Source organism: Mytilus edulis, unplaced genomic scaffold (genome assembly GCF_963676685.1).
Source record: "Mytilus edulis unplaced genomic scaffold, xbMytEdul2.2 SCAFFOLD_2086, whole genome shotgun sequence".
NCBI classification, from domain to species: domain Eukaryota; kingdom Metazoa; phylum Mollusca; class Bivalvia; order Mytilida; family Mytilidae; genus Mytilus; species Mytilus edulis.
Window position 1 is genome coordinate 2,271 of NW_027267812.1, and position 12,238 is coordinate 14,508.

The 12,238-nt window shown below is 31.6% G+C and overlaps 1 protein-coding gene across 1 annotated transcript; it reads right to left on the reverse strand.

The window, feature by feature from the left end:
- Positions 1 to 3,618: 3,618 nt before the first annotated feature.
- Positions 3,619 to 9,424, reverse strand: LOC139506055 (E3 ubiquitin-protein ligase RNF213-like). Its single transcript, XM_071295336.1, has 5 exons — positions 9,368 to 9,424; positions 8,970 to 9,167; positions 8,292 to 8,387; positions 5,804 to 5,985; positions 3,619 to 4,929 (listed from the first exon to the last, which is right to left on the reverse strand). Exons 1-5 carry the CDS (start codon positions 9,422 to 9,424, stop codon positions 4,731 to 4,733), a joined length of 732 nt encoding a protein of 243 aa, XP_071151437.1. The 3' UTR covers positions 3,619 to 4,730.
- Positions 9,425 to 12,238: the final 2,814 nt, after the last annotated feature.

Here is a 12,238-nt window from a genome sequence, read left to right on the forward strand (position 1 = left end):
ATAAAAAATTAGGGGATTTTTTTCTTCAAAGTAGCAGTTAACAGATTCACAACAATGTCAATTTAAGAAAACAGATAACAGCTAATTAGTCAATAACAGTTAAGCATCAGTGATCTTGAATTTTTGCCACTTTTAACTAATTTATAAAGGCACAGAACCAGGACCCACCAGCACAGTATCAGGACCGTTTTTCTAATCACCAGCACACCGTCAGGACAATTTCGTTTGGCAAACTTGCACGACTTTTGCAATAAAAATTGTTGTAATATTCTTTGCATGGTAGATGGTACTTATTATGTATCAGAGAAAAATAAGCAACAAAACGGTTGTTTTGTTGCAGTTCTGATACAATGTAAATGTGACAAACCCACCAGCACCCCGCGTCAGGACCGAATCACATACCTGCCAACTGTCACTATTCACGGGGGATTTCCCCATGGAGGCTCCAAAAGTGAAATTTTTAAAGAGCAATTTTGTCCACAATTTTAAACAAATAATTAATTTTACAATCAATTGAGGCTTATAAAAGTATGAAGAAGCCAAAAAACAACATTGCAATGTATTTGAAGGCCCCCCTTGAAGGTTTTTTTGGAGTATGACAGCCATCTTGCACGCAAAACCCCCATGGGCATTTTGAAAAGTTGGCAGGTATGGAATCACCAGCACAGAACGTTCTCTCGCAGGACAACCTTACCCACCGTGCTTGTGCTCTATATAGACATATTGAGTTAAATACCAATTTTTAACAAGTTAAAAAAACATTATTGGAAGTCTTTTACACATTTCAAATCACCCTTTCTAAATCAAACATTAGAAGTGACCGATGTTTTTTTTTTATATTACAGTATAGGCTGATTGATTGTTGGTTGCTTTACATCCAGTGGCAAATATTTCATGCATGTTCAGGACGAGAATAGATGAACAACACATCCGGGATGAAGGTGGGAGGAATTTTGACTGCCACTTAAAATATCCAAAAAGGCAAATTGAGGCCCTACTTCGACAAGGGTTTTAATTACTCAGTGCCGGTCGGAAGAAGACCAACGTGAGGTGTTTATATTAAAATTTCTGAAAATAATCCTAAATACCAATGAGAAAGGAAACGGTTCCTGAATGGTGATATCCTTAATTGTTGGCTAACACTGGAAGTGAGTGTTCATTCCTTAGTTCGATATGCATATATTTGTACATATGTAAGTCTTCGATATCAATGAAAGTAATATTTTAATTAAAGTAATTATGGAATTGAAATATTCTCAAATGTTACTCAGAGACTTGCTGACATCAAATCGCTGAAAATAGTTTGAAGCAAGAATAGAATGTTTCTTTTATTTTTCTGCATAATTCATGCGGGGCATTGCGCATAAATTAATCTTCAATGTCTGTATGGTTTAACTTTACTTGTTCTGTATTAGAAACCATGCAAATAGTACAACACTGATATCAGTGTACAAGACGGTATGCTTACACATCAGCATGCAAAGAACTTCAAGTCAAATTGATCTTGTTTTCATGCAGAAACAGTTGGCCTTTTGTCATTTTCTTAATCGTTTCGATATAGCATATTGCTGTGATGCAGAGTAGAACCACAAATCCATCAATGTCCATATCTTAATGGAATTTTGATATCCGTAGTCAAATATTACTCAAGTCAAATGAAAATAACTATAAAAAATATATTTCTTTATATAGGCTCCCCCCCCCCCCCCCCTGGATCCGCCTATGATGTGTTATGAAAACTGGTGATGTAATTTGACAAGTTACGCCATTCACACAAGTTTGGTTCATACCTATTCAGCCATTGAAGATGAAGCAATGACAGATGTCAAGTGATAGAGCTTGATCATTTGGACCTTTTGGTCTAAGTGAGGCGAAAAAACAAAACCAAGCAAGAACAAAAGACTCGTAAGAGCCTGAATTGCTCACCTAGTCAAAAATTTTACGTTCTCACTCCTCAATGGTTTCTCCAAATTAAAATGAAAAAAAATTGGATTAAAACCCTATCAAGTGCAATAACTCCTATAAGTGATCAATTGACAATTACAATGAAGTTTACTTAGTTGAAGATCTTCTTTTTAATACACTTTTGCTGATGACTACTTATCTCTTTCTGTTATAGATTTTGAAAAAAAAAGCCAAAAAAAAAGCAAGTACAAAAATGTACAATATATCTTTCAAGGGCAATAACTCCTATAGTCCTATCGTGGGTCAATTTACACTTCTTTGACCATATTTATTCTGTGTCAGAACTCAGAAACATACAATATGCTGTGACAAATATCTAATTACAATCCAAATACTATAGTATTAATGAATGGGTGTTTTTATAATGGCCCTGTTATATGTCCAAGGTCTGTAATAATGGTCAAGGAAGTCTGTAACAGACATCTGAGGCCATTATTACTGACCGAGGACATATAACAGGGCCATTATAAAAACACCCACTTCTTAATACATTTATTAACCAACTGAACAAAAGTATATGTGTTGCTACCAACTTGATGTACTCTCTTACTCTTTTAATGACAGTTTAGTTTGAAAAAAAAAAATTGTACTTCATCATGATAAAGCTTTAAATATACCAAATATCCAAATAAAGTTGAAAGAAGTTATGTGTTGAAAAACAGGATGAACAGTGATCCCTTTATCATGTTTATATGGTTCTTTAATGTTAGTTGCTGGTTACTAAATAAAATAAAATACAAAAAGGTATTATACTCTTTACAACTTAATTTTATTAACTTTATTAAAAAAAAACCTAACTGGGCTTAATACAGACAAACTGGGCATTAATACAGGGCCATTACAAAAAAACAGAGCCATTACAGAAAAACAGGGCCATTACAGAAAATATGTAATTTTTAATAAATTGTCATTTTTGGCAATAATGTACTTAGTTGGTTAATAAAGAGCTGTATCAACTGTTCAGAGTTCAAGCTCTGCTGTTGTATTCATCCAGCAGAGCATTTAATTTGAAGATAAGACAACCTATATTTTACGCTTATGTTCTATTTTGAGCAACAGTGGCTATATTCATAGGTTGATCCAGGGTGGAGGGAAATTTGGTTGATTATATAGGGAATCACTGAAGCATGACTTAGAGGATTTCATAAGCATTTGTTGTAGAGATAATGTTTTGATATTGGACAACAATTAAAATTGTAAATAACATAACTGTACATGGATGTATCTGTTATTATTCATGTTTTTTCCCCCTTTTTTGCTCATTCAATCATAAAAGCTTCTTATCTGAGTTGCAGCTGACATTTACAATACAATTCAATATATTTGTCTGACCCTTGCATGTAAACCAAAAATAACTTAACATGATACAAGAAAGACAACTGAATAACAAATGGGCAGAAGTATAAAGTATAGACCAGATAACACTTCATTTATGGTTTGAAATATTTTAAAACAAGAAAGTAACATATACCGCCAGGTTTAAATGCCAATATTTTGGTTAGATTAGCTCAATTACTTCAACAAGTTTGAGTGGTAATAGGTTTTTAATGGAGAAATAAGAGAATAAAATCATTTGCTATCAACTTTTAATCATCAAAACACTAGAAAGAAGTCCTATAAAATAGGATATTATTTGAACAAACAAACAAAAAAACATACAAAAATTTTATTTACCAATTACATTACATGCAATTACAATCATGATTTTCAAACTTAACATGAAAAAAAATAAAATTAAAATAGTTTAACCATAATATAACATGATAAATTCTTATCTATAGTGATACAAATGAAATAATAAATTGTATAATGTATATATATGATGACAATTACAAAATATGTGTTACTTACCAAATGTTTATGTCTATGGATCCTTAACTGCACAGCATACATCTATTTTTTGTTGCTATTTAATACTAAATACAGTACATGCAACTCTATAATATAAACAAGCATTCTATGAGTATTGCATGGCAATACAAAGTCCCCTACCGGTTAAAAATTCATTGTAACTTGTATGATAAAACATTACACCAAATATCAAATCAATATCTTCAAGCATGAAGAAAAAAAGTCTGGAAAACTGATTTGACGACTGTGGGATGGACAGACAGACCTGAGTTCCCCTTCGACTTCCCTGGTAGGGGACTAATAATATTTTAATTGAAATTAATATATTATTTTACATGGTCATCAAAAAATAAATCTAATCTTTAATAAAAACATGAAGGATATTGTACAAACATGATGCAGTTTCAGCATGTCATGTTACATTGGACAAGTATCTAAAAATAAAATCTTGCCAAGAAATAAAAAAAAAAAATCCCATGAAATTTTCTGCTTTACATCATATGGAACACTTAAACAATTTATTCTTTATAAAACAGTGTAAAAATCAGAAAAACTGTGTCATTTGATCTATGGATAATTGTCTCATCATCACTTTTCATATCATATTGAAGATAAAACATAATTTCTATATAAAAATCTAATATACATTTTCTCAGCAAGCCATTGACAATTTCTTTTTACCTTTATGAATAACATAGCTAATGGTGAAAGAGTGTGATAAATGGTTCAAAAATAAAAGTCAATACGTGCTAAAACATAAAACTAAGAGGGAATTGTAATAACAATATTTCAAAATGTGCAAAACTATACAAATATTAATATTCAAAGTTTGCTGAAAAACATCCGTTACTTTAAACTGACAATAATGTTTTAACCCAGCAATATACATCTCGTTTATTTTTCTAGTCAAAGCTTTATCGCATGTAATGTTGTTTAGAAATCAACAGCTTGTTGATAAGTTTCCAAAAATCAGCAATTTGTGCTGTTGTAATCCTGTTTTCATTGTTGTCCCCAAAAGGCAACATCTCAATAGCTCCTTTTAAAGATTCGTTAATGAAGGTGTCTTCTTCATAAGGTGATGATTCTATATATGGTATCAGGATCTCTTGTAAACTGAAGAATAATGTTACAAAAGTTCAGTACAAATCTAATCGACTACTTTAAATGTGCAACACTTTATTTTATCTATGAGATGACAGAAACTGTAGCAATGTTAAGACAACAGAGAATAAGAGGTAGCATTATAGTTGCATCAATACATCAATAATACTGGTGAGCATTTCAGCATACCTTGCTTAATTAAAATAAAAAGACATCCTCCGGGTGTGGGAGTTTCTTGCTGCATTGAAGACCCATTGGTGGCCTTCAGCTGTTGTCTGCTCTATGGTTGAGTTGTTGTCTCTTTGACACATTCCCCATTTCCATTCTCAATTTTATTAAGTCACTTAACAAAAAGTTTCGTGTATAATGAGTTCTTTTAATAAGTTACAGAAAATTCTTGACAATTTTTACCATAAGACTTATTTGTAATCTTGTCTTGATCATTTATACCATTTAGTTTCTCTTTATCTATTATTGCTTCCCAACATATCCAAATCACAAAGATTCTTTAAAAACAAGAATGTGTCCAAAGTACACAGATGCCCCATTCGTATTATCATTTCTATGTTCAGTGGACCGTGAAAATGGGATGAAATCTCTAATTTGGCATTAAAATTAGAAAGATTATATCATAAGGAACATGTTTACTAAGTTTCAAGTTGATTGGACTTCAACTTCATCAAAAACTACCTTGACCAAAAACGTTAACCAAAACTTTAACCTGAAACGGGACAGGCGAATGAACAGACAGAGGCACAGACCAGAAAACATAATGCCCATAAATGGGGCATAAAAAACATTGTCATGTAAATGTAACAACTCCTACAAAAGTTTTAATACAATACCATAAATATGATACAGTGTATATTATAATTGAAGAAAGTACCTGATTTCAGTCAAATTTTCTGTAAGTGGGACATCCAATCTCAGGACAATACATTCAAAGGTCACAACCAGTAAGATATGAATACATTCTATAGATAAACCATTTACTATTTCTTCTATTGCTGTTATTTGATCTGGCTCTAATGGATCTTTAAAGCTATCTGATAGACTTTCAAAGGCATTCTGAAAAAGAATATATTTCAACCTAAGATATTTTCCTTATTTTGACAGATGTAAGATACAATCAACTTAATCTTTCTGAGCAATACATACTGAGTTTTTTTTTTAAAGTTATATAATTTTTTGTATGAATTTCGCTTTGTACTAGACCAACAGTTTAAACTGAACCTTCAAATACTATCTTCCTCTAGTGTGAGAAATTTTGCAATTTTACTCTGTCTTATCAGCACTTTGACAGAGTAATGACAAAATTTCTAACAAGAAAGGAACATGATCAATTTAAACTTCAAAATTACAGTATGTATAAACATATCATTGTCTATGATGTAGTACAAAATACCCCCCCCCCCCCTAACAAATGTAAGGAATCAATTTCTAAAAAATCTCTGACCAAGGTTTTCATGATTTTCTTCTTATTTTCGAGTTGTTTCTAGTTTTTAACAATCCACACAACTAAGGTCGTGTTCACATTGACCTAAACTCGGTGTTGTGTTAGTGTAACTCACACATAAACTAAACACAATTACGTTCCCATTGATAAAACTCATGTTTACATGTGGTTTAAATCATGTTTTGTCTACATGCAGTCGATAGTCGATGTAGGCCTTGTGTAGATTAAGTGTACACAAAACTAAGCATTTAGAACATTAGTTTTACCATGTATATTTAAGAAATGATTTTTTAAATAAAATTGATATTTATAACAATTATTGATAAAGTTCTTTACAAAAATATTTGTCTAAACTTGATATTCATTTGTTATATAAAAAAATTTACGTAGCTTTATTAACCCCTTATCAAGACTCAAAACATCATCATTACCAAACACATAATTTATTTGAAAAGATCTTCCCAAATCGACTGGACGTTCACAGAAATATTTGCCACTGGTCTTTATTGAAACAACGATTCACTCATAAATGCATTACTCAAAAAAGTATGAGGTAAATAAAATTGAGAATGGAAATGGGGAATGTGCCAAAGAGACAACAACCCGACCATAGAAAAAAAACAACAGCAGAAGGTCACCAACAGGTAAATGTATTGTTTGTCTACTGTCAAGTATGACATTAAACTCAGATCCACTAAGATAACAAAAAAAACATTACCCCCCTCCCTTTGCCAAATACTCCATGGAGAAGAAAAACCATTTGAAACAAACAGAAAAGATAGAAATGTTGTGTTTTCTTCGTCTGTAACATGTGTAAGCACGCTGCTGCAGCCTACAGTTTCAACTGCGTATTCAAGACATCTTTAGTATCTTTAAACTACTGCAAATCATCAAAATGGTTTTCCTAATTGAAGGAGTAACCATGTAACTTCAAAAGGGGGGTGGGGGGGGGGGGGGGGGGGGTGGAGTACAGTTTTTTTTTGTTGGTCAGATTTTTTTTTCGCGCGATCGTCTTTATTCAGTTTTTTTCGATGCTATATAAAATACAAATAATTTTTTTTCAATATTTATAACTATAATGTATGGGGAAACTCTGGAATCAGAATATTTTTATCATCTATATGATAAGAATTTTTTTTTTTTTTTATCAAATTGGGGATCAGAACATTTTTCAAGGAAAAATCCCATCCCCTTTTTGAAGTCAAATTGTCGTTCCCTAACTGCTAGAAAAGTTGCAGGAAAAATTTGCACTCAGTTCTATATAATGAACATTTAAATGTCATATAGTTTGCAAGTGTGAACAAATCTTATGTACAGGTAATTAAACAAGATGTATAGATGTGAACAAATTTAATGTGAAACCAATGTCCATTACATTAAACTAATTGTAAATATGTTTACTGTACACGATGTTTGGTGTGAACACGGCCTATTACGAAAATCTTACAAGTACATCTATTTTCAAGAGAATACTACATAAGTTTTGACACTTTTCATAGGAATAGCACTCATATTAGAGTCAAATTGTATTGATGGATAATCTAATATAGACCAATAGAGATATATTAAAAGTAAATGAACAATAAGCTGACCATTATTAAAGGCTGACAATCAATGTAAATCAATTCTTATCTCATTTATTTAATAGGACAGGTACTGACTGGTGAAGTAACATTTTAAAACTTTTTGAAGAATTTAGATGCCGAGGTTAAGGAGAAAGTATACCGGAACGCTAGTTGTATTTAAGCTAGGTGATTTTAAGTTTAAAAAAAAGGTAATTGAAAACACCAATTAAACTAAAATGCATATACAGTAAAAAAAAAACTGTGCATTTTTTGTAGGGATAATGACACAAATACAAAATAGTAAAAAGAATAATGACATATACAAATGAAATGGAACAAGAAGTACACCATACCTGATTATATCTAGAATTTGCTTGCTGTTTCTCTCTCTCTAATGATAATGTAATCCACCATGACAAAGTATTCTTACATTTAGTAAACTGCTGAGCCTACAATGTTTAATTAAAAAATTCAAAATAAAAAACAGAAAAAAACAAGAATGTGTCCCCAGTACACGTATGCCCCATCTGCACTATCATTTTCTATGTTCAATGGACCGTGAAAATGGGGGAAAATCTCTAATTTAGCATTAAAATTAGAAAGATTATATCATAGGAAACATCTGTATTAAGTTTCAAGTTGATTGGACTTCAACTTCATCAAAAACTACCTCGACCAAAAACTTTAACCTGAAGTGGGACCGACGAACGAAGGAACAGACGGACAAAAAGACGAACGGATGCACAGACCAGAAAACATAATGCCCATAAACGGGGCATAATAAACTCTCAGGTTTTCTTATTAAAGTCAAGTTAATGTAATAAAATTCTTTAATTTAATCTAATATGTAAGCATGCTGATAGACTTAACAGTTGCATGTCACAATGATCAAATAAATAAAAAAAAAAATAAGATCTCTAGAAAAGTAAGACTTGAAAACAATGAAATATCCATCAATAATGCCAGGCCAGGATTCCAAACTATTTATATTCAAAGGTAATCTTTTAAACAAATTTGATTCATCATCTAACCTTCAAACTTGGAAATTGATTTTCCATCTTAAGTGTTTTACACATAAAGTCAGACAATAAGCTGTCTGGATCTGATCCTACGGACTTTAGAAAACTGATGGCAATATCTAGCTTGACAAGACTGTCACATAAATCAGAGTACTCTCTTGTCTGTAGTTCATTATGTATCTGACTTTGTATGGTTGTATTTATCCTCTCCTGAAATACATAAAATAAAGAATTACAGTTTTAAATTGGTTATCTCCCTTGATGGGAAAAGTCAATGATTTGTAGTTTTTAACCCCTATCAGATTAAAGCAATTGGGATGAAAGTTAAGGAAGTTCGCTTGTCATGTTTTGGGATTTTTGTTAATACAATCCTCTGGTTTTATCCAATTGAATGCCTTAAAAAAGCTTGCCCTTTGACCCTCATTTTTTCTTTTTATAAATCTTTTACATGTGTAATGGAAAGCCATCCGTAAAAATCTTATAAAATTTTAATTATTTTTTAATAGTGTTTGAGAACTTAAACTTCACAGTCAATGATAAAGCTATGAAAAATAAAGAGAGAATATTTTCCCGCCAAAATTTCAATGGCTAATATCTTGAAAACAAGCACATTGACCTATATTTTTTTTGGACTCTTTTGATTCCTTTATCAATCCCCTATCAATACACATGTAAACTAGTGTTTTGAAAAGCTAATTATTTGAAACTGAGAAGAGAACTCTCTTAATGTGGTTAAAAAAATATTATTAATACTGTAATGTATTTTGAGTTTCTACATACTCGCTCGATTATAAGCTGGAAATGTTTGTTAATTAAATTTACTTATTGTTTTATTTTTACTTCTCACTACTGCTCTGCACTGTAGTTTATACCAGTATACTTCCCAATAATAATTTGTATAAAATTGTAATTTCAAAATCAGATTCACAGGGTTGCTAAGTCTCATGCATTTTTTTGCTTATTTGGCGGCATTTACCTTTGAACTATTGTTTTTCTCTCTTTCATCTTTACAATAATGGCCAAATCTTATGCATTTGCTTCATGAAAAGTTTGCAGAACTGGATTTAGGCTTTAGATTCCACCATTCTATTAAAACATTTATTTACCATTGAACTTACCTGTTTAACTTTTGAGACAATTCATCAAATACTAAAGCATTTGTTGATTCTGTTCTGTACCGAAACATCTCAATCTAAATACAGTTACTAAAATATATACATTCATGTAAAGGCTTTTTAAAAGGGCATACCCAATAAAATATAATTTCATAATTTTTGCATTTAAATTGCATAATATTAATAAACAAGAATGTGTCCCCAGTACACGGATGCCCCATCCGCACTATCGTTTTCTATGTTCAGTGGACTGTGAAAATGGGGGCAAATCTCTAATTTGGCATTAAAATTAGAAAGATCATATCATAGGGAACATGTGAACTAAGTTTCAAGTTGATTGGACTTGAGAACTTCATCAAAAACTACCTCAACCAAAAAATTTAACCTGAAGTGGGACAAACGGACTGACAAACGGATGGACAGACGCAGACCAGAAAACATAATGCCTAAAAATGGGGCATAAAAAAATGCCAAATTATATTCTTGTACATGTACTATGTTGACCATTAAAATCATTAATGGCTTTGGACATCAACATTGTGCGACTTCCAATAGTGCCCTCAATTTCTCTAAGGTGAAATAATTATAGGCTTAAAGGAGTAAGTTCGGTAAGGGCCATATTTGGCCCCAATTATAAAGTTCAGAGTTACAAGCCAATAAAGGTTTTAAGTTGCATTAAATACATGTGAGAAAGTTAAACAGAACTGTTTTGTCAAAGTTTAAGTCTAGGACGTTGATTTTTACATCCCAAAAAGGTCAAGATAAGGGATTTTGGTGAAATTTGACAAAATGAGCTGGATTTCAACCAAATTAAGGACCAGGAAACATAGAGCGCAGGCGTCGACAAACTTAATATTCAAATAAGACATGTGACATGTCTTCACAAACATTATTTTAAAAGATCTTTGTTGTCGACGTATGCGCTCTATGTTTCCTGTCCAATAATCTATTGAAATTTACCTATTTTCATTGATTTTTTCGTGAAAAATCAATATGAGTGCAACTTGTGACGTCATAATAGAAACGTAAAGTTTTCAACACAATAGCTTATTCCTATCTAGTCACTATATTAGCTTTAATTTATTGTGATATTGGTCAATAAATCCGAATTTGAAATTTACGCTAAAAAAGGGGGCCATTTTAGGACCTTACTGAACATACTCCTTTCTTACAAATTAAAACATCAATCAGCTGAAATGTTTAACTTGAAGTTAAAGTTCTAATATTTAACTTGCTGTCCGCCTAAACATGATTCTCCCATGCTACACAAATTTGCTTTGTCTAGTGGTATTGGTTATTATGTATTTTCACCAAAATGTATTTAAAAAAAGCTTATATAAGTTAAAAGAGAAACTCAAGGTACCTGTTCAATACCAGTGATGACAGACTTGGAGAACAGTAATCTGTCCATTAGCTGCCTCTCAAGATTGGAAAAGTTGTAATCCACTTTAGTACCATGACCAACTTCAAATGAATAATTACAGTTAGCCAACACCATTGGTAAGAGATCCTTGTCTGGATGGTAACTTATCAGATGAGCTGATGAAATGTCCTTCACATCAACTTTTGGTAAACTAGCACAACTGTAAAATACAACAGATCATTTAACTTCTCTGGTTTGTAAATGGTCACTTGACACAAAATAGAATTTCTATTTTTTCATATCCTAATTTCAGGTAGTGAATTTTAACAAATTAAATCAAATTGGAAAACTAGAGTACAGTAATCTAGTTATTAAAAATACTCCTAATTAGTAATTGACAATGTACTTTGGACAGTTTCCAACCTGCATATAAATTACTCTAGACTAGTACTAAAATTTAACTGACTGAAATTGCATGAAAATATTAGACCCTAGCTTGCTTTCAACCAGCATTCATGGATCCATTCTTGAATGTTGCATAAAATTATCAAAAATCTCATTCAGAAATTACAGTGGTTATATTTCATTGATAAGCAAAATGCATAGTATTTTTATTTTTGTAATGGTTGATGTAGTTTGTACTGTTCAGTATCTTTGATGAATACTAATATAAATAACTAAACATCATATCAAAATTAATACCATGGAAGGAACACATACATTTTCTGACATTCCATGCAATATTTTCTAAGAAGTTGTTCTGCTTTTCCAACAAAAATCTTAGCAACATATAGGCACACAGT

What these genes read in the sequence shown, in the direction of transcription:
- LOC139506055 (XM_071295336.1), bottom strand. Translation starts at nt 9,424, where the DNA reads ATGGCTTTCCATTACACATGTAAAAGATTTATAAAAAGAAAAAATGAG. An exon ending in CAAATTCTAGATATAATCAG is followed by an intron (nt 5,986 to 8,291) that starts GTATGGTGTACT and finishes ATTCTTTTTCAG; the next exon opens with AATGCCTTTGAAAGTCTATC. An exon ending in GAAAATTTGACTGAAATCAG is followed by an intron (nt 4,930 to 5,803) that starts GTACTTTCTTCA and finishes ATTATTCTTCAG; the next exon opens with TTTACAAGAGATCCTGATAC.